This window comes from Pteropus vampyrus, unplaced genomic scaffold (assembly GCF_000151845.1).
Source record: "Pteropus vampyrus isolate Shadow unplaced genomic scaffold, Pvam_2.0 Scaffold322, whole genome shotgun sequence".
Classification (NCBI taxonomy): Eukaryota; Metazoa; Chordata; class Mammalia; order Chiroptera; family Pteropodidae; genus Pteropus; species Pteropus vampyrus.
In genome coordinates this window covers 691,061-712,875 of record NW_011889103.1, presented here as the reverse complement: position 1 = coordinate 712,875, position 21,815 = coordinate 691,061, and the positions used below count along the sequence as shown (strand labels likewise).

The 21,815-nt window shown below is 47.1% G+C and overlaps 1 protein-coding gene across 2 annotated transcripts in view; it reads left to right on the top strand.

The window, feature by feature from the left end:
* Nucleotides 1-15,925, top strand: part of SSH1 (slingshot protein phosphatase 1) — a 52,391-nt gene extending 36,466 nt beyond the window's left edge. For both annotated transcript variants that reach the window (XM_023521894.1, XM_023521895.1), the window contains 5 exons: nucleotides 721-767; nucleotides 2,152-2,298; nucleotides 3,859-4,059; nucleotides 6,036-6,603; nucleotides 9,828-15,925. In XM_023521894.1, the coding sequence (XP_023377662.1) occupies nucleotides 721-767; nucleotides 2,152-2,298; nucleotides 3,859-4,059; nucleotides 6,036-6,603; nucleotides 9,828-11,081 (2,217 nt within the window). In that variant the 3' untranslated portion in view covers nucleotides 11,082-15,925. The remainder of the gene's footprint in view (nucleotides 1-720; nucleotides 768-2,151; nucleotides 2,299-3,858; nucleotides 4,060-6,035; nucleotides 6,604-9,827) is intronic.
* The last annotated feature ends 5,890 nt before the right edge of the window (nucleotides 15,926-21,815 follow it).

Below are 21,815 nucleotides of genomic sequence, written 5' to 3'. Positions count from 1 at the left end.
TTTTTAATGCATATATAGCTTTTTTTAAAAAGGAAAGAACTATACTGTTTATGTATACATAGTTTTGTATCACACTTAAAAAAATTTTTTTCATTATATGGTGTTCCCTGTATCTTTAAATATTCTCCAAAAGTATAAGTTATTTTAATGGCTCCATCATATGGATCTATCATTGTTTATTTTACTAATTTCTTCTTGTTGGACCTTTGGGTTCTTTCCACTGTTTTGTTATTGTAAATAACTGTAAATGTCCTTATACATAATTCTTTGTGCAAATTCTGGGTATTTCCTCAGGGTAGCTTTTTGTAAGTGTAATTTCCGGGTCAGAGGGTAGGAACTTTTTTAATATTACCAAAACATTTCCCAGAAAAGGTAGGTTGATTCCTGCTTTAATTAGTGGTATGTGAAAGTGCCCTTTCCTGAGTAGGAGGTCAGAGGTCATTGCTTCTGGTGAGAGGACCCTGCTGGAGTCTCAGGAAAGGAAGTGGTGAGAGGGGAGCAGGTTTTCCTGAACTTGCCCTTCCCCCATTGTGCTGACTATGTTGTGAATGCCTCTGGAACTTGCTTTGATACTGGCCTCTGTCAGTTCTCTGTTCTCTGAGGCCACGGTCCCATGAAATCACCATCACCATCAGGCCTAGCGCTCACACCCTGCATCCCGTAAGCAGCTCTGAGGCAGACATGTGACACTCATAGGGGTTTGTGTGATCTGTCCCCCAGGGCTCTGAATGGAATGCATCCAATCTGGAGGAACTGCAGGGCTCAGGGTGAGTCTGCTCCCCTTGTCTTCCCTTGTCCTTTTAGGCAGCATATATAAACCCTCTGCTCTGCCACCGAGGTCGAGCCCTTGTGCTGCCCGCCTTTAATTGCCTGTACCCCAGCAGCCAGGCCTGTTTGCATTGCTAAACAGATGTGCTTCAGAGTGCCACCTCCTGAATAATTCATGGATTTTAGATTTTCTGGGGGTTTGTGTGATGGTGTGTGTCTGGGAGAATGATCCTAAATCACAGTCCAGTAGTATAGACAGCCTGGATGCTGGTAGGGCCATGAGCCCCCTCTCACTGCCCCACTGTCCGGCAGAGCTCCTGAGAGTCCTTGTATGGACACACCTCTCTGATGGGCCAGTCAGCAGCTCTGATCCCTTGACCACTCCTGGTTCTATCTGAGTTTATACTTTTGGGCCGGGTGGGAATCTTGCAGCTAAATACTCTGTGTCGACCAGAAACACATGCCTGTCTTAGTTTTCTCTAAGAAATGCTCAGCAGCAAGAATAAAAAATATTTAAATCTAGACCTTCAAGAACAGATGTCTGGACATTTTTTTTTTTTAAACACAGCCACAAAATCACCATTCTGTGGGTCTGACATGACATCTTTGAATTACTACATTTAAAAGTCAAGACTAAACAAACCTTAAAATATATCTTTAGAACTACTGATTAAGATGTGTTCTTTCAACAGAAAGTATTCTTAAAATGTAGGGTGATACTGTCTATGCTTTCTATCTTGCTGGGAATAAGTAAGTTATTTTAAAGGTATTTTTAAAAGTATTTATAAGGAATCACTTATGAAATCTATTCGAGGTATTTTAAAATTTCTGAAATTATTTTAGTCTTCCAGGAATATAAGTATTAAGTTTAGAGACCTATGAAACCTGGGTTAGTAGACCCTCTCAACTATTTATTTATTTATAGCCTGCCTTGTTTCAAAAAAGATTCAAGGCAGTTCCCAAGGACAAATAATGGACAGATATATTCTGCTTTTTAACAATTTAAAAGTGGACTTAGTTTTTTTTTTTAAAGCCTTCATATGCTAATAATATCTACGAATTTTGAAACTTTAAGAGGGTTTAAAAATATATTTAAGTAATGCATATATCTACTTTCCAGAATTAACATTGCTTAGCAATGCTTTGAACTGAGTTTTCTTTTGTTTTCTATTACAGATACAATACATTCTCATCATAGAGAAGGCATTTAGAAAATACCAAAAAAAAAAAAATTACTATTTAGGAAAAACAGAAGTCTTACCATAAAAATATATACCTTTTATTAATATATATTTGTTTTTTTCCTCTGGCAGTTTTTTGTTAGTTTTTTCTAGTTCCTCATTCTGATTCTCCAAATTTGTTCTTTATTTTTTCTCATTGCAGTGTTGACTACATTTTAAATGTCACTAGAGAAATAGATAATTTTTTCCCTGGCTTATTTGCATATCATAACATCCGAGTCTATGATGAAGAGACAACAGATCTTCTTGCCCACTGGAACGAAGCATACCATTTTATAAACAAAGCGAAGTAAGTGGGTGGAGAAGCCAAAGAAACTGGTCTGAGGAAGAAACTACAGATGTCGGGTGGGCAGAAATTAATGACAATTCCCAGACACAGATGTCTGCTAGCTTAGGGAGCCCTGGACGTCTGATGGCCCTCTCCGATTTTAGCCCACAGCACCAAAGGGGCAAAGTTGCTGACCTCCAGGTGGGGGCCCAAATGAGTTTGTTTTCTCCTACCTGTCACTGATTATGACGTTTGACCCCACTTTTGTCATCAACCCTGGTTCTGGGTAAGGATCTAATAGCAAGTGGACATTATTGGAAGCTCTGCCTGTGGAGAGTCACTGAGCCGAAGGCGAAAGGTGGGTGGGCCAGGTTGTAGAGCGCATTTGGTACTGCTTCCCCAAGGAATTCTACTCAGGCAGATGCCTGGAGCTATAGCTTGCCTTCTCCACCTGAGTTAGTGCAATTTTCCTGTTTGAGCAGAATGGGACAGACCATGAGAGGTCCCTACTGCCTTGAGTCTGTCAGTGATTTCACCTAACTTTTGTTCTTACCTCATTCTGTTCTCTGAGGCCAGGGTCCCATGAAACAGAATAACTCTGTCTTACTGAAGTCAGAAAGAACTTTGAAATCCCATCTTCTGTTTTGTACCCCTCCAGGTCAAAGTTACAAAATGTGTCCTTACCAGGGTGGTCTCATAGTTCACTTGCATTTGCATTCCTGGGGTACAGACTTCAGACCAGTAGTCCAAAACAAGACAGAAAGATTGGGTGATGGATTTTAAGCCTGAGGTTGAGGAAATGAGTCTACTCACACCTGACAGGCTGGCTCCTTCTAACGTAAACAGGCAGGCCGGTGGGCTCGCCTCCTGTACAAATAAAACGTCCCAGGTGCTGCTCTTTCCAGCCCGGTGTTCTCTCACATTCCTGAGCAAGCGATACCTAGAGAAACACTGTGCCTGGCCTTGCCGTAAGTGAAATCAGCCAGCACTGTCTAACCTGTGGCCCCATCCTCCCCTGGCTGCTTTCTGTCTTTGCTGAGTTAGGGTGCTGCCACCCTCGCTCTGGCTCCTTGACCCTCCTGTGTCCCAAGGGCCTGGCAGCTTTCTGTTCACTGACCCCATTTTTCTACAGTAATCCATTCCCTGTCTTCATCTGCTCTAGCAGCTGAATAGCTTTTGCTTATCTCCCTTTCGCTGCCTAGTTGCTTCCTGCAAAAGGGTTTCTTAGTCTGCGAAATGCTTAGCAGCAGGAATACTTCCTAGCCTGTCCCAGCAATGTGAGAAGATCCCCACTTTGTCCCTAAGTACAGCCGATTTTGGAGGTCTCCCTGTAAAACTTGCCCAGGCAAGGACAGATTTATCTAGATTTCCCATTGTGTGCTAATTGATTTCTCAGTGAAGTTATTTCCTTTTGAGAGTGTGTGGACATATGCTGTGTAAACATCAAGACATAGGAGGATTTGGGCAATGAGTTTAACTTCATGGTTTAAAACAGTCCATTGAGTAAAAAAACCTGAGAGAATGAAGTTGTTTAAGCTTTTTAAAAACTTTCTCCCCTACCAACCACCCCGGCCCCTGCAGGAGGAACCATTCCAAGTGCTTGGTACATTGCAAAATGGGTGTCAGTCGATCTGCTTCCACAGTCATAGCGTATGCGATGAAGGAATTCGGCTGGCCCCTGGAGAAAGCGTACAACTATGTGAAGCAAAAGCGCAGTATAACGCGCCCTAACGCGGGCTTTATGAGGCAGCTGTCTGAGTACGAAGGCATCTTGGATGCGAGGTGAGTGACTGTCTGCAGAGGACTGGCAGGACTGAGCTTGAGCCACTGTCCGTATCTGAGCAGTGGCTTACACAGCCAAAATCCTGCCTCTCGGGAAGCCGGTTTGAGAAAAACAACTATTGTTTGAGATTTGATTAGTAGTTTCCAGGAGGGATCTGTTGTGATTTTGTTGGCACATTCAGCTATTTTGCTGCAGGAGAGAATGGTGCTTAACTTCCAGTCTAAGGCACAGCTTCTTGTGCAGCACGGGCACGTGGATGGATGCCCGTCTCCTGAGCATCGGCTTTGGGCCAAGCGCTGTGCCAGGCTTCGCCACAGGGCAATTCCAAGGACTGCAGAAGCAGACTGGGTCACCCCCACTGACGAGCTGGGCAACTTAGGGCAAGCTTGTCAATCTCCCCCAGCCTCAGTTTCCTCTTTCTGAGCTAAGAATTAACGCCCACCTGATAGGGTTGTTGTGAGATTTAAATTTACCTTTAAGTTTACCTTTACAGAGGCTTTGATAGACCTGGCTCATGGTAAATAATGATGTAGCTTCTTTTTAAATCTCTAACTCCTACCTGAAAAAGGTCTGCAAACTATAGGTTATTCCCCATTTATGAAGGAATAAGGAACTGATTGATGCTGGAGGTTTTATCCCACATTCCACAGCCAGTGGACAGTGGACAGCAGAAGGGAGCACATGCCCGGGTCTGTCAGCCTTTAAGGCGGAGAAGCCTCGAGGTTCTCCTGCCCCCACAGTCACCCCAGGAGGACCCCTGCTGGACTCTGGGGTTCACTTTTTCCCTGTTCTCTTTTAATTCAACCTGTAGGAGGCCTCCCTGGGTTATTTCTGACTGATATTGTGAGGGAGCCGCAGGCTAAGTCTTGGCCTCCTGACCACGTTTGGGGAAGCCGGAGCACCGTGGCAGGGTTGAACAGGGTCCGGGGCTGCTCCAGACATCTCCACTATCACCCAGAGAGAGAGTGGCTGGACAGATCCCCAGGCAGGGCCGAGGAGGAGTGGGAGTAGGGGGGAGCGTGTGCATCCTGCTCTCCTCTTCCTTAGCCCCCAGTCACGCTCTCCCATCAGTGAGTGCCCTTTGCAGCCTGACCAGGTCAGGTTCGTGGCAGCACAGCACTGGCCTTGAGTTGCAGCCTTCTCTGAGGGCTCCTTGGCCTGCCTGGAATGTGCACACAGAGCAGTCATGAATGATCGTGACACTCTCTTGCATTGAATGACAACAGCAAACCCTTAGTTTATATTTACTTCTTTCTCATCTTAACCCTCACAACCCCATGCTGTTGGTATTGCTCTATCTAAGGGTCATTCGTGGAGGTGACCTCTTTCTTACTTTATTTCGCTATAAGCCTTTCTTTTTTTTTTACCTTTATATTTTAAAAATGTAAAAATAACACCATAGTATTAGAAAACATATTTTAAAAACTGATATATAACTTCTCTGACCTAAACAAATATTTCCAATTTTCCGTCGTCTTCCCAACTTTATTCTAGTGCATTTTGTGTTTACATAGCTATATTAGCATAAATACATATAAATATAAATACATATATTTGTATAAATCTTTACATACTTTCTGCTTTGAGCCCCGTTATTTCCCTGCTATATAGGTAGGTGAGGATTATTATTCTTATTTGACAGATGGAGAAACTGAGAAATGGAACATTAAGTGGCATCCCTATATTCACCAAATGAGAAGGGACACTGGGATCGAGATAACATTTCAGGTCTAAACTCCTTCACATGTCTGCCACATTTTTATCATATGACAGAAAGTCATTTAAGGCTTCTCATGCAAGCCACACTGATTTAGGGTCCTAATGCTGTTTCTCTCATCCTTGCATTTCTTGGGGACAGATGAACAGAGAGAAGCTTTACCTAAGTGAACCCCCTACATCCACCTGAGCCTGGTGCTGTCCCTTGCCGGCTCACCCCCACCCCTCTGCTGATCTTCCTCTGCCCTTCCTCCCCCAGCAAACAAAGGCACAACAAGCTGTGGCGCCAGCAGACCAAGAGCTGCCTCCAGCCGCCTGTGGATGACCCTGCGGAGCCTGGGGACTTCCTGCCAGAGACCCTGGATGGTACCCTGGAGGCCCAGCCACCTTGCTTGGATGATGCTGCCCAGCCTGGGCTCCCAGGCAGCAGAGCCCTAGGAGAACCCGCTCTCCCGTGCTGTTTCCGACGACTCTCAGACCCCCTCCTGCATTCCCCCAGTGACGAAACTGGCAGTTTAGTCCAGCTGGAGGATCTGGAGAAGGACTTGCTGTTGGATGAAGCAGCTCAGCCAGCAGAGGCACACAAGCCAGTCAGACCTCCCCAGGAAGGCCCTGGACTCTGTGAGAAGGAAGTGAGAAAGAAACCTGAGTTCGGGAGCCTGAAAACCCGGAGTGGCCCCTTGCCACAGGTGGAGGAGATGCAAAGGGAGGAGGCTCCAGGAGCTGGGAAGTGGGGGAGGCCCCCAACTCAGCTGGATAAAAACCTGCTCAACCGGGAAAACCTAAATAATAACAACAGCAAGAGGAGCTGTCCAGACGACTTTGAGGTAGGGGTGGGGCCAGCATGTGGGGGCAGCGGACCGCATCACTTACTTCCTGCCCTGCAGAGCAGCCCCCTCACAGCCACCTTTGCTACTCTGCCAGTTTGGCAGTTCTCACCCCTTATGGCCTGTGGGTTTATTTCAGTGATTCTGCAGGCCGATTGGGAATGTAGACATAGAGGGGATCGGGGATCTACAGGGGACAACACCAATCCCTGGGTGCCCCTTTCACCCCACGCGCCTCATTCACATCATGGGCAGGGCTTCCAACTCTTTCTATTTCCTTATGTAAAACGTAAAACATACCTTATCACTCAGCTTCAACATTTCTCAATACGCAGCTATTCTTAGTTCATCACACCCCCACTCACTCTCCCACATATATTATTTATTCACAAATGCTTCAGCATGTAACAACCGCAGTACCATCACCACCCTTAAAGCAATTGATATAGTAATTCCCCACCATCATCACATACCTGGATTTTAACTCCCATCAGTCCCCTTTAGGAGTCATATTCAGTAGGTTGTGTGCAGTAAGGTTTTAGCCTCCACCTGGCATGTACTTAGAAAACCATAAATTCCTCCAGCCTTTTTCCTCCTCCAAGTGGCGCAGGAATGGCGGCTGGTCTCCTGGAGGAGTGCGCCGTGCCGTCAGGGCTTGTGTTCCTCCCTTGCTTTGTGCTAGCTCACCACAGGCAAGAGGAGGAGCTCCATTTCCCCTAGCCTCACCCCGTCTCCCAGGACATCTGTGATTCTCAAGTAAGAGCACTTGGAAAGCTGATAGACGCATTCTAATCTACAGAGGGTCTGTCGTCACGTTATAATGCAAACAAAACTGGGATGTTAGACCCTACCGATCTCCAAATCATAAAACATATTGCAAACCAAGTATTAATTACTCATGAATTCCCTCCACTGTCCACCCTTCCCTCGAAGATCAAATACCTGTAAAGATAGATGACACACAACCTCTTGGCCCAGGATAGTGGTACCATGGTTGGTCCTAAATGGCATAGCTGTGAGTTGTAGAATGGTGAACACAGGAGTAGCTTGGACACAGCCCTCCTTTCCTGGCCAGAATTGGATTAAATGGGTGATGTTATCTAGGGAGTAGGACCTAGAGAAATTCACTCATTTGTTTAACTCATGTTTATTACTTATGGTGCCCGGTTAGTGAAGGATACAGCTGTGAGTAAGACAGCTGAGTACACGTAGTCTCATGTAGAGATGGATGGCAAAGCCGTGAGGAGGTGGCAAAACAAATGCAGGTGGTACTCAGCGTGATGACACAGATAAACTATGGCATGGTGGAGGATAACTTGAGAGGGGAGGGGATGACAAGGAGCTGGCCATGCAAAGAGCCAGGAGCACAGTCTTTGGGCCCAAGGAGCGGCAGGTCCCAAGGCGCTCCCTGAGGGCAGGGCACTTGGCGTGCTTGAGGAGCAGTGGTCTGAGTTGAGGTCGAACAGGTGGCCAGGGCCTGCAAAGCCTCCAGATGCGAGGGCAGGTCTCAGCAAATTGTTTCAGGGGCACTGGGAAGCCATGGGAGGGCTTTAAGCAGGGAAGTGTCAAGGTTCCTCTGGTTTGATCTGTAGGCAGGCCAGTGGGGTGAGAGTGGAAGCAGGAACCTGAGATGATGGTGGCTCAGAGGACAGGGCGAGGACAGACATGCACAGCTTGGGAGGCATTTTGAAGGCAGAGCCCTGCTGCTGAGGTGTCATTCCCTCTGGAAAACCCTTCCTCTCGGAAAGACTTTGAGCTCATCCCTCTTTGTGCTGGCACTTTTCTCGTGGTTTCTGGTCCATTCCACCAATGGACAGTAGGCCCTCTGAGGGCAGGGACTGTGTCTTGTTTGCAGCCCCTGCACCTAATACAACTTCTGGCACAGGAGAGGTGCTCCCTAAATGTGAGCTGGATAAATGGGTTCTCTCCCACCCTCGGGACCCACGGACTCTGAAAGGTGCTCTCAAATCTCCCACCATAGTAGATTTTTACCACATTTTAGAATGTTAGGTTCTAAAGGTTTTAGAAGAGATAAATAGGGAGACACTTTGGTTAGAGCTTCAGAAAAATTCCTGGGTCAGGAGTTCAGGCCTTCCTGTGAGCCAGCTAAGATAGAATTCTCTGGGAGACCCGGCCTCCCATCTCCCCCACCACACACTCTCCTGCAGCTTCCAGGAATCATGCCTGAGTTTCTGTTTGACTCCTCCAGTATTGGACCTGCCTGTGACTTCTTACCTTGGGGGACCGTGGTCTGCCACACAGGATAGTATTAATCTCTGACAGTAAGAGTGGTGGGGGAACAAGCCTCACTTGGCAGGAGAAGCCTACAACATCCACTCTTTGCCAGGAAGTCTTCATTTTAGACAAGCTTAGGAATCTCACAGCTAAACAACTCTCAAGGAGAGAGTGTTGGCTTTCGCTACCTCTACATTAGCGGCTTTCAACTCAGTCTTAGCCTTGAGGCGCAGCCCTGGTGCCTTCAGTGAGCACAAGAGGGAGGCAAACAGGGACGTAGAGGCACATGTCATGTTCACTTAGCCCCCCTGATGACAGAAGCAGGTGATTTTCTTTGGGAAACAGTTCCAATGTGTTTTCCATTGGTATTTAAAACCCACCTCAGCCTGGCTCCTTCATCGGGGCTGTGAGCACCTGTGTCTGAGTCTACATTAGAGTCCTTCTAAAACTGTTTTTTGCCACTTGCCACCTCTCTGAGAAGAGCACAGCTGGGTGATGGTTCTTTCGAGCCATTGCTGTGTTCATGCTAAAAGGGAAAAGTTTCATTGTCAGGCTGTAGACTCCTCAAATGCAGATTTTTTCTGAAAGAGGAAGAAAGGGAGAGGTACTTACTGTGTCTAAAATATTATTCCATGTAATTATCACAATGCCATGAGGTCGGAATGTTCAGATGAGACCAAGCCTCAGAAGAGCATCATTTGGTGCAGGTAGCAGAGGTGGGTGTGAGAGGGAGGCCCTGAGGCCCTGCTGACCGTGTGGCCGAAGGTTTGTCCAGGATCATGTGCACTCAGCTTCTGGAAAGTTTGGTTCAGCATCTAACCTACATCAGTCGTGGTCAAGTGGGTTCTGAGGTCTCTGTTCCTGCACTTGCTGAAGTGAGAGTGCTGCCTCTCCAGGGCTCATCCCCCAACCCCTCCCCCTCCATGCCCTCCTGGTACTTGGTGGTCCTTGCCTCATATTACTATCACTATGTTCTTGTCCCCTTCCAGCACGATGCTATATTTGGGATCCTCAACAAAGTGAAGCCTTCCTACAAATCCTGTGCCGACTGCATGTATCCTCCAGCCAGCGAGGCTCCTGAGGCCTTCAGGGAGCGACTCGAGAACCCGGGTGCTCCCGCCATCTGCACCCAGCCATCCTTCCTGCCCCACCTCACGTCTTCCCCTACAACCCATACATCGGGCAGGTCACGAACTTTGGAGAAGCTGGCCGCCGGCCCAACTGAAACTCCCCCGTTTCTACTACCAGCAGGCCCAAGGAGGCTGGACACTGATGGCTCTGGGGCCGGGGCTGCCCTGGAACTACCAGCTAGCCTTTTGGAACCTTCCAGAGAAACCCAAAAAGTCCTGCCAAAGGCCCTTCTTTTGAAGAATTCTCACTGTGATAAGAATCCTCCCAGCATGGAAGTAGTGAAAGAAGAATCACAACCCAAGAAAGACGTGAAGCCGGCCAAGGACCTGCGGCTTCTGTTCAGTAAAGAAGCCGAGAAACCAACAACGCACAGCTACCTGATGCAGCACCAGGAATCCATCATTCAGTTGCAGAAGGCTGGCTTGGTCCGCAAGCACACCAAAGAACTAGAGAGGTTGAAGGGTATGCCCGCCGACCCAGTGTCTCCCCTCAGGGACGGTGCCACCAGCAGGCTGGAGGCCAGCATACCTGAGGAGAACCAGGACCTGGCTCCTGCCCCTCTGCCAGGGGCCCTGGCTCTGCCAGACCAAGCTGGGAGTGATGAGAAGCCAGAGGCCACCCCACCTGCAGCAGAAGGTGCCTCGCTGAAAAGCCCCACTCCCTTCCTCTGCCGCCTGGATCACACCAGTCATTTTTCGAAAGATTTTCTGAAGACCATCTGCTACACTCCCACCTCATCTTCCATGAGTTCCAACCTGACCCGGAGCTCTAGCAGTGACAGCATCCACAGTGTCCGCGGAAAGCCGGGGCTGGTGAAACAGCGGACGCAGGAGATTGAGACTCGGCTCCGGCTGGCGGGCCTTACCGTCTCGTCCCCACTCAAACGCTCACACTCTCTTGCCAAGCTTGGAAGTCTCAACTTCTCAACAGAAGACCTGACCAGTGAGGCTGACGCATCCACCACTGCTGACTCCCAGGATGCCAAGTTGAGTGAGGCTTCCCTCTTACATGAGCCCCAGGCAACCCCGAGGAACCCAGCCACCACCTCTAAACTGTCAGGGAAATCTGCCCCAGAAAACTTGAAAAGCCCCTCATGGATGTGCAAAAGCTGACCCGTCTTTAGCTGATCACGTGATCCTCCCCGAATTTCACTATGGATTTTGGTCAGCCCCTCATGTCTCGATTGTTTTTAAACAACTAGCATCCTCTGAACTTTCCCCCTCTTGCCACAGAGATGAGGAGAAGCAGACATGCAGCCCAAGAAGGAAGAGGAGTGTCGGTCGTGTGGCTGGGAGAACTGGAAGCTGTCGGCCAGCAGACGCTGAGCCCAAGTCATGTGTTTGCAAGAAGAATCGTGTCTTAAGAAGGGGATATACAGATATGCACACATATCAGAAATATTCCATTTGCAACATACGAAAGTTGCAGTTACGGCATCTTCACCATAGCACATGTTCCTAGCTCATTCAGGCCCTTATGGGAAAACTCTTGGATGGCAATATAAGTCCTACCTCTGTTCTTGCTGTGCTTTTTATTTTTAAAATACAATAGTGACGAAGGCTTGTTCCAGGGAGTAATGCTGTGTCAGAAAAAGGTTTTCCAAAAAGAATTTTTTTTTTTTTGGTTGTGACCCCCAAAAGTGTTAAGATTTCTAACTCTTCTTGCACCATGCGCTGCTGTGTAAATTTACACGAAGGAGTTGACGCTGTTGTTGGACCAGCTCTGGTGCGTGGAGATCATCCGTGTGGTTGACGTCTCTGTGCTGGTGTGGTATTGACAGCTGAGTGGGGTGTGTCCGGCTAGCACTGGGGTCTGGCGAGGGAAAATGTGTGATGTCCTCAGTTGCTAACGGTGGTGTTTAAATGGCTCCCACTCTGAGGAGAAGGACCCCGCAAGCATGTTGCGTCTCCTGTGCTGTTGAGCCCCAGTAGTTGTGCTGAGGTTTTGAAAGCACTCAAGTGTCCGGTGGGGGCAGTGGTTCTGAGATGTGGATCGTCCTGCCAGCAGCCCCAGCACTCAGGTTCATTTGGTCATATCTACTCGTATTGGGGGAGGAAAGGAGATTCCAGCTAAGAGAAATGTGGCTGTTGAAAAGCTTCATAGATGTTTACAGTTGCCCCTTCCTGTGGGGAGAATTCTGCCTGTTTCTCTTCGGCTCTTCCTTGCAGCAAGGACGGGGTATAGGAGGGGTCTGCGGTCCCAGCCTGGGCTCCATGAGGAGCCCCTTTAGGATCAGGTGAGCGTAGTGTGTCATGCTGCTGTGGGGCTGTGGGCTTAAGTGGAGGGTCATCTGGTGTCAGTCAGCAAGACGGGGTATTAAAATATTTGAAGAGAGAAGCGGCTTGATTAGAAAGGTTTAATTCAGGGGTCAGCAGACTCTCGTGTGTGGCCCCGTGAGCTAAAAATGGTTTTTAAGAAAATTATTTATAAGAAAATAATAGGCAACGAAGATCGGTAGCCTGTAAAGCCTGAGATATTTGCTATCAGGCACTGCGTAAAAAAGTGCTGACCTCTGGTTTTATTTGACAACATAGAGCTGCCCAGGGCCCTCTGGGAAGAAAGTGGGAAAATGCGAAGGCCTTCCTGCTCCTTCAACACCTCAGGCCAAATCCTCCCAACCCAGACCTTGCCAGCCCACCCCCACGGTGACAGGGTGGCGTGGCTGTGTCCGAGGAGGAATGCTGCTGGCTGAAGCTTTCCCACAGTTGCAGCTTACACTCAGCTGGGTCAGCCAGATTAATTCAGTAAAACTAGAAAGCCTTCAAGGACCAGCCAAATTCTAAAGGTGGGTGAATGAGTCACCATCTTATATTGGTCAGAACTGGGACCCCAAGAGCAGCCATTCTAGAGAGCACCCAGGGTCTTCAAGAACAAGGCCAGTCCATATTTCAACTGGTAGGTAGTTTTTGCAAAATCCCTCTCTCTGAGAACTTTTTCTCGCTGACTTTATTATTTTTTTTTCAAGTATACATTATTTTACTTTAGACCAATTTATTTTCCCACCACTGTCCATTGAAATTACCTTAATAGTGATTATCTACTTATTCCTGAAAGCCCTGTTATGTTTTTCTTCCTCTCTCTCAGCCAACAAAAGTATATTCTCAAAAGAAAAAAAAAAAATCAAGTTCAATATGTTTTGCCAAATTAAATTTCATGTGGTAGATCAATTTTTGTGTCAAAATAATCCTTTAGATTTGGTGATGACAGGCTTATGGTTTTTTTCACCATGCCCATGTATTAGAGTGATATATTTTTGAAAACTTTAATTTTGAAAGCCATAATTTTGCTAATCTAGTTAAAGGGTGGGAGGAGGACTACAAATATGAGTGAGATTTTGGCTTTGTCAAAAATAATCCATTTGTTCTCAGAAGCACAGCTCGGACGTTTACATCGAAACAGACCAGGGCGTAGGGCCCTATCAGAGCAAAATGAAGCATTCTTGATTTGATGGATAATATTCTGGCCTGAAGGAAAGGTTAAAGATATCTCTCCTAGACCCAGGTCAGTTACACGTTAACATATGGCAAATTGCTATTTGAAATATACTAGCAAGACGAGCATTTGTCAGACTTGGGAGCATCTTGGCAAAGACAGATTCATACCAGTCTCCGAAAAGAAATTTTGCTCAATAAGATATGCCATATCCTGACCGATGCTACGCCTGTAATCATAGCTGATGGGGAACATTCTGAAAATGAGTGGCATAAGTGAGAGGCAGGGGTGTATGCCATAAAAGTCACTGATTTTGGTGACTTCCATTTTCATGGAATGCCTTTGTCAAATTAGGAGAGAACAAAAATTTTGTAAATCAGCTCGATTTCATGTATTCAGCTGCATTTCATCATCCACCTCACCTTTCCCTCACTTTCATACAGCATGCCATAAGTTAGACTGAAGTAGATCTTCATGTTGCATTGATACAGGGAGGCCGTCTTGTCAAGTTTTGTTAAGTGTAAAGGGGAAACTGGCCCTGGGAGAGGAGAAATTATGCTGCCCTCTGATCTTGCTTTGACAATGCCAATTTGCATTTCTTTGCCTTGGAGCAATGTCTGTCATTGCATGAGCTTCTTAAGAACAAGGTTCTTTTTCTTGGTATTCCCTGCCTCCTTTGTCTCAGTGTGGGGACCCATACCAACCTCCTGGGGGGTGGAGATGGTGAACAGTCTCTGCCAGGTAGTAGTACCCTGTCCATCTGGTATGCAGATCACTCACCAGGTGCTCACAGATGGCTGTACTGTTCAGCCTCCTTCAGTTCCACCCCGCCCTCCCAGCATAAAAGCATTCCAGTCCATTCTAAAGTCTTCTCCCTCATGGGTAAGCCCAGAGGATGCCACAGGATGGAGCCGAGTTTGCAATAGAATTAACACCTTCAGGACAACCCTGTACTTCAGTACTCTTGTCTCACCACACAGGCCTGATCCCAGAAGGCTGATGAATCCCGCTGGTCCCCTGGAGCCATTTCTCCCCATTAGGAACAAATGTGGTATCATTTAGCCAAGCTCTTATAAGTAACTTCGCCCAAGGTGTCCAAAGGGAGACTTTGCTCTCTGTTGGCTGGAAATGCTTGGTGCCAGAATACATTTCACCCAGCTCTACTCTGGCTTGCCACCTAGCAGGGTTTCCCCAGACACACACAATGCAGTGAGGGCAACCGCTCCACCTCTGGCAGGAAGACGGTGGGCCGGGAAATTTGTGACATCTGGTCAGCATAGCGTAGGGTCACCTGCTGTGTTCTCTCTCACCCTACAGATTCTTGCCAGTTCTTCATGCCAATCCAAGGTAGTTGATTGACCTCCATGCTTGGCTACTTGGTTTTTTAATTGTCTGCTCTGCAACTGAATACCTGTGTGTATGAGTTCATGCCACATGTGTATGTATGTGTGTGTGGTGTGTGTATTTGAATATATATATAGTTTGAATCAAATCGTCATGTGCATCACTTCTCTCATTCACACACATGCTGTCACCCGAGCTGTGAAGCGGATCACCTGGAACAATCTGGAGTGACACTGCTTAGTGTTACTCTCGGTAGATCTGGACACGACTGCCTTGTTCTGGTCTTGGGTTAGGTGCCACAGCTGTGGCTTCAGTCAGTCTCTTAAACAGGAGTGTTTATAACCAGACCGCCGGGCCTCTTCTGTTCTTTCTGTTGGCCATACTGCACAAGAAGGTGGCTACTTCCTCCCTCTTTTCCAACACTGTAATTATTGTTTTACAATTGAGTGCCTTAATAATAGTTTACAAATACTATGTATTTATGGGAAACTGTTAAGCTCTCACCTTCTGTGATTGGATACTTTGCCTTGTTTGTGGTTGGCATTAGGGCTGGAGCTTGGCCTGCCCCGTACCGTGCTCATCTGCTGTGCAGTCATACGCGTGTGCCCACAACTGTCTAAGGAGCATTGCTGGAAACGCACTGGTAGTTCCTACAGATGAGGCAGGCACTGGCTCATGCAGCATCCCGTAGTAGTGAGGAAAGAATTAGAATTTTGTGTGCGAGCCAGCCGGGGGCGGTGTAGTCCAGGTGCCCTCTGGACCGCAGCCCAGCCCCTCACCATCCCGCCATCACACAGTTAGTTATACTCTTCTTTAATAGAGATTTTTATTACCACCTAGACCACCCTATTTTCCTCTCTGTTGGTATCCTGAGCTCTTTGCAACAAAATGCAGGTACTGACCCCCACCCCCAAATCAGGAGCTCCACCAGATGGGTTGCCCTTTGGTTTTCAGAAGCTGCCAGTGGGTTCCAGTATGTTGCATAATGATATCAATTATTTTTTTATTATATTGGTTTTTCTCTTTTTTTTATATATTATATATTTAAAAGGCAGTATCTTTTGTACTGTGAATTTGCAGTAGAAGATGCATAATGCACTTTTTTTACTTCTGTTGTGTACTGTATATAGTCTGTGTGCTTCTTGTGATGAAAATAAACTTTTTGTTTATAAATGCCTGATGACCTATGAACTTGTGCAAAAGGAAACTGCCTTTTCAACCCCTGCCAAAATAGTCGGATGCATCTTCATCACCATGATGGCCAGTCTTTACCGAGCACCTACTATGTGCTGGGCCCCATGCTGAAAACCTGGGCAAGTTAGACCAAAGAAAGACCCAAGGAAAGAATTGTTGGCTCTTCCAGAAATTGTCTTTTTTTCCCTGATTTTGTCAGTGAAGAGCAGGCCCACTTTTGGGTGGTCATTTGTATAACAAAGAACGCTGCCTCCACCACAGTGGGACTTGGACTTTGGGTAGTGTCTCTTCCTGCACAGAAACAAAATATAAAGCTAGGAGTGTACTCAAGAGAAGCACCTAAGCTACGGCTACCATACCTCGTGGGAGAGGAGGCTGTAGAGGCGATTATTGCTAACGGCCAGGGCAGGACTCCCAGGGAGTCTCAGTTGCTGAACATGGCTTATCTTGCACTTAGGACACAGTCCACTGCAGGTCAGGGCCTTTTGGTGGCTCTCCTCCCTAGGTGACTAGCAAAGCCGGCTGTTTCTATTTAAAACCCTGCCATCTTTGAGTTCCTTGCTTCTAGCTATGCAGTCAGGGGAAAGAGCATGGGGTCTCATGTTGATTCTTAACCTGTCTTTATCTGGCTGCAATATGTGAAATCTCATGTTCTAATGGGAGAAACCTGTGACATAGCCCCACCCCACCTGCCGGGGGCTGGGAGATGTAAGGTGCATATATACCTGGTGAGCACTCACTGTCTACCACAAGTACCTTAGCGTGACCACTAAATTTCACTGCCTGTGGGTTCAGAAAATACTAGGTGTCATTCACCTAGACTTGCTCTGTCTCACTTGGACTCAGAGGAGAGTGATGGATAAACCAGAATACAAGTTTATTACTTTATAAGAATTATAGCTTTGAAGCAGGCCAGATATTCTCACTTGCCATGAAGCACATTGAGTCCTAGATAAATCTTCATGTAAAGTCAAATGATGGTTAGAAATTGCTTACTTGAATATAAAAGCAAATGGTCAGTGGAATGATTCTAATAGTTAACGTTGACAATCAGTAACACAACACAGCCTTCTTTGTAAGATGTTTTTGAAACAACCTTTGAGGGTCATAGTACAGGACACTCTTCCTTGGCCAGGCTGGAGGCACCTAAAAATTCTCTTCAGGCTCCAACCAATCAGAGCCTGGGGATGGGGCCCAGCACTATGTTTCTGATGGATTCCCTGACAGCCAAGTTTAGAAGCCGTCGAAATAAGAATGTGACGCAATCGAGCAGGCTTCCACTTGGCTAGTTACAATCACATTCCACACATGCTTTCTGGAGACAACACCCACATCACCCTAACAGAATGTGGGTGTTCCCAAAACTTGTCAGATACTCATTTACCCAGGGCCCTCAGAGAATGTTTCTAGAATAGCTGCATTTACCCTGATTTCATCCTCAGAGTAGCAATCCCAAGGTTGAGTGTGACTCCAGATCACACCTCCAGAGAGGGTGGTTTCTCAGGGAGGGCCCAAGTGCTTGCTTGTGTTTATACCTGGGGAAGCCCCTCTTGGCAAGATGCATGGAAGAAGCTCCAGCAGGAAGAGCTTGGAGGATGATGGGCATTACAGGAGGATTCACTTCATGGTAGGAAAACCCTTTCCAAAGGAGATATCCACCAAGTGTACAAAGTGAGGCCTGCCCAGAAAACACCACCCACCTATCTTGCACTCAACACGAGCAAAGAGAGTGTATTTCTCCTGTGCCTTTGTGTGCCCAGCACTTGACATAAGGAATCCCTTTACACTGAGTCCTCTAAGTGGCCCTGTTGACATTATCCTCAGTTTACAGATGAAGAAACAGACAGGCAGTGTCAGTCATTTGCCCAAGATTACATCTAAAAATGGTGAAGCCAAATACAGAGAAAGAAAGGAAAAAATGGTGAAGCCAGACAGTAGTGCTCCACCTGAAACCCTGTTCCCCACCTCAAGTAGAAAAAAGCAAGCTGACACTGCATCTGAATCTCCCTTTAGATGTCAGTAAGGAAACTCAAGAGTCCGAAATGAAGTCTCCAGCCCTGGGAAATCTGACCCGTGTCCCTGCCCCAAAGGCTGTCTAGGCAACACAAGATGTTTCCCTTCCCCAAATCGTAGTCACCATGCTTTGCCTTTAAAGAAGAATTGCTCACGCATTCTGAAATATACTTGCAGAAGGTCCCATTTCAGTCTGAAATTTTTTTTTTTTTTTTTGGTAAACTGCTTCAGCATATAAAATGATGTTTGCATGAGCAGCCTCCCAGCATAGCAGAGGATGCCGGGGACGGGGGAGAGAGGGGTCCGACATTAAGAGACAAATTGTCCCAAAAGTGGTTCGTTGGAGGTGGTGAGTTCCCTCTGGTTTTGAAATTGGAGATCAAGCCGTTAAGTGACAAGGCTACCTGCCTCATGGCTGATAATTTGAGATTTAGCTGATAATATATGCAAACCCCTTTCTGCCTGAAACACCATTCGTGTTGAATCGTGGTGGCTGTTATTGTTGGTACTGGTGGGAGGGATGATGGGAAAGGAGGTTGAAAGGAAATAACCTATGCTGAGCATCTACTAGTTCCAAATGTTTCACATATATTACCAAGTTGATCCTCATAGCAGCTGTGACCTGTTTTTAAAAAAGACAGAACCTCAGGTTAGGTAACATGAGTCAGTGTCACACAGCTAGGAAGAGACAGAGACCCATGATGCCTTACTCCAAATTCATCTACTTTCTGCTTCACCATCTTCTCCTCAAAGAAAATAGCCCTTAATGTACTTAGTGCAATGATTAGCACATAGTAGGTGCTTGAAAAATATATGATGAAATTGAATGAGTGAATGAATGAAATATGCTGTGAAAATGAGTCCCAGTTTCATTCACCAAAGCTTGGAAAGTGGAGACACCCACGACTGCCTAAACCAAGATCCTCTAGGGTAGGGACAGTGTTTCAATCATCTCTGAGACCCCAGCAAGGGCTTGGCATGTTGGACTGAACCCCAGGTCAACACCAGGCATTTACTATGAATCAAAGAATCCTGAGTTTCTCAGAGTCCAGAAGAATCCAAAAGGTCATCCAAGCCAATTCCCTTTATAATATACATCCATTCCCGCATTCCTCCCCCATTCATTCATGGTGCCTCTGCCATGTGCCAGGCCCTGGGGACAAAAAAGAGGCCGTCCATTTCATCCCTGGGGTCCTGATGGAAAGCCCTTCTGTAAAAGAAAGAAAATACACACCACCTGCTAACAGCAAAGTGGTTACATGGGTAGGACTCAAGGTTTATGTGTTTTCCTCCTTTTATTTCCCAAAATATCTGCAACAGGATTATGTTACTTTTATAATAAAAAAAGGAAAATGTAAAGATTTAATAAAAAGAAGCTTTTGTATTGAGCTTAACTTTGCACTTCAAGCTCCCATGCCTGTGATTCTAGGAAATTCAGCACAGCATTGTGGGGAGAAAGTCTTTCTCCTCTGCTGAGGTAGTATGGGTGCCCTCCAACAGAGAGATCACTCTCAGATTTCTGTGGCTCAGGGGTGCCAGGCAGGCTCACTATTCTGGGCTGTAAGCTTTTCCAGGCTGCTTGCACCCACCACCCTCTGAGCATCTGAGGGTTGGCAGTGGAACCGAGTGGCGTGTTGAAAGTACAGTGTCCGGGGCTGGCTTCATGGGAAGTTGCACAGGACTCCGCACTTACAAGTCCCTGCCATTGATCTAATGCTTTGCTGTTGCCATCTTGAAATTCTTAATAATCCTTTAGCAAGGGTCAGGCCTTTTCTTTTTGCACTGAGCCCTGCAAATTAGGTAGCTGGTCTTGGCAGTGTCACCGTGCTGATCAAGGGCTTTGGAGCAAGACAGTCTTGCTCCCTAACTTACCCATTCTGTGTCCTGGAACAAGAGACTTAACCTCTCTGTGCCTCAGTCTCCTCATTTGAGAAATAAGAATAACCTCAGAGTGGTGTTGTAAAGATTAGCATTGTGTAATCGGCACAAAGTAAACACCCCTGAAATTATATATTCTTTGCTCTATAAAGTACTTAGCACTTTATAGCACTTCTTTGCTATATAAGGTCCTGCCACAGAAAATCCCTCAGTGAGTAGCTGGAGAAGACATTGGTCGCTGCCCACAAACCAACTGCTGCCGGCTGGCCCCTCTTCCCACCCTGCTTCCTTAGCATGGCACTGAAGGGCAGAGGAGAGCAAACAAGCTCCCTGGACTAGGAGGGACTCAGCTGGGATGTACACATGTATCATCCCCTTCCCCTGCCACCGACCCCGAGGAGGACACTGGCTCTGCCTCTCTCCCATACAAACACCATTTGTCCCCGACCTGGACCCCAGGGCTTCTTCCCAGCAAGACTGTGGGGAGGCAAACAGTGAGGGCGGCCTGGGAGTGTGGGCTTGTCCCTGCTGTGATCCAGAGGTACATCCTGTTCTGGCGTTGCCATGGCACAGTCAAACATCTGCCACAACAGACGTCTGGGGCTGGTGCTGGTGCTGCAGTGGGGCTGTGGATGGGTGAGGGGACGCAAGACTCAGCAAGACTTGAGCCTGGGAAGGAAACCCCCCAAAGCGTGCGTGCACACACATACACACAAACACACATACATGGCACACACACACATGCCTACATGTGACTTGGCTTCTTGGACAGGCAGATGTCCCATGGGGAAGAATTCCTAATTTTCAGCTTTCTTCCTGGAGGTCCTGGGAGATTTCACATGCATAGTCCTGGCAGGGCTGGGCCCTCCTGAATTCTTGTCCTGGTCCAGCTCACAGCCAGGTTCCCGGAACTGCCTGAGGTTGCATCCTGCTCCCAAGATGAAATTTGCTTTCCTGGTTATGATTGTTGTTTTTCCTGATTAGAAAGTAAAACAGTCACTGAAACAAAATCACGTCATATAGAGGAGTGACGATAGCTGCACTCCTGGTGTATGAGCCAGCTGCTGTAACTCATAACTCATTAAAAATACACATGCATAAGGCGCTTAGAAGGGTGGCCCCCAAGCCCATCTAACTTCAAAGTTTGTGATATTGCCACTGAAAATGCTGCCTCCTCAGATCATCAACTTGAACCCCACAAGAGCTGGATCCTCAGTAAATGACCAGGGGTCCTCACTCTTGTTGCCAGTCGCCATCCCTCAGCTCCCTAAAGCCACCTTCCCAGGTTATCCTTGGGAATCCCTGGGGAACATCCTGTGGGGTGGGGCAGCCGATGTGGATATTGCATCACTGGCCCAGCCTAGCAGCATGATCCAAAGCTTCCACGCAAAATGAAGACGTCTAACAGGGACCCTGATTTGGGAGTCAGAGTGAGGTGAAGAAGTAGGGGTTGCATAGGGAACTTGAGGTGGAAAGAGTGTTCCAGGCAGAGGGAATTATTGGTGCAAAGGCCCAGAGGCGAAGTCTGGGGCTCCTCTTTCCACAAACTCCGAGAAGTCAGTATAACAGAGCAAGGCCTGCGGTGGGTGGGGTGCAGACCCTGCAAGACCTTGTAGGTCATTGTCAGGAGTCTGGAATTAATCCCGAGGGCACAGGAGAGCCATGGCAAGGCTGCAGACCGTGGAGGGACATGATAAGCTTTCCCTCTAGAGCCACATTGTCTAACATGGTAGCCACTAGCCACACTGTTAGGGACTGAATGTTTATACCCGCCTCCCCAGGTTGAAGCCCTAACCCATATGATTGTGTTTGGAAATAGGGACTGAGGGGAGGTAATAAAGGTTAAATGAGGACATATGAGTGGGGCCCCAATTCTACAGGGCTGGTGCCCTTATAAAAGAACAGGAAGAAACACCAGAACTCAACAGCTCACTCGCTCTCTCTCTCTATCTCTTCCTGCCATGTGAGGACACTGCAAGCTAGGA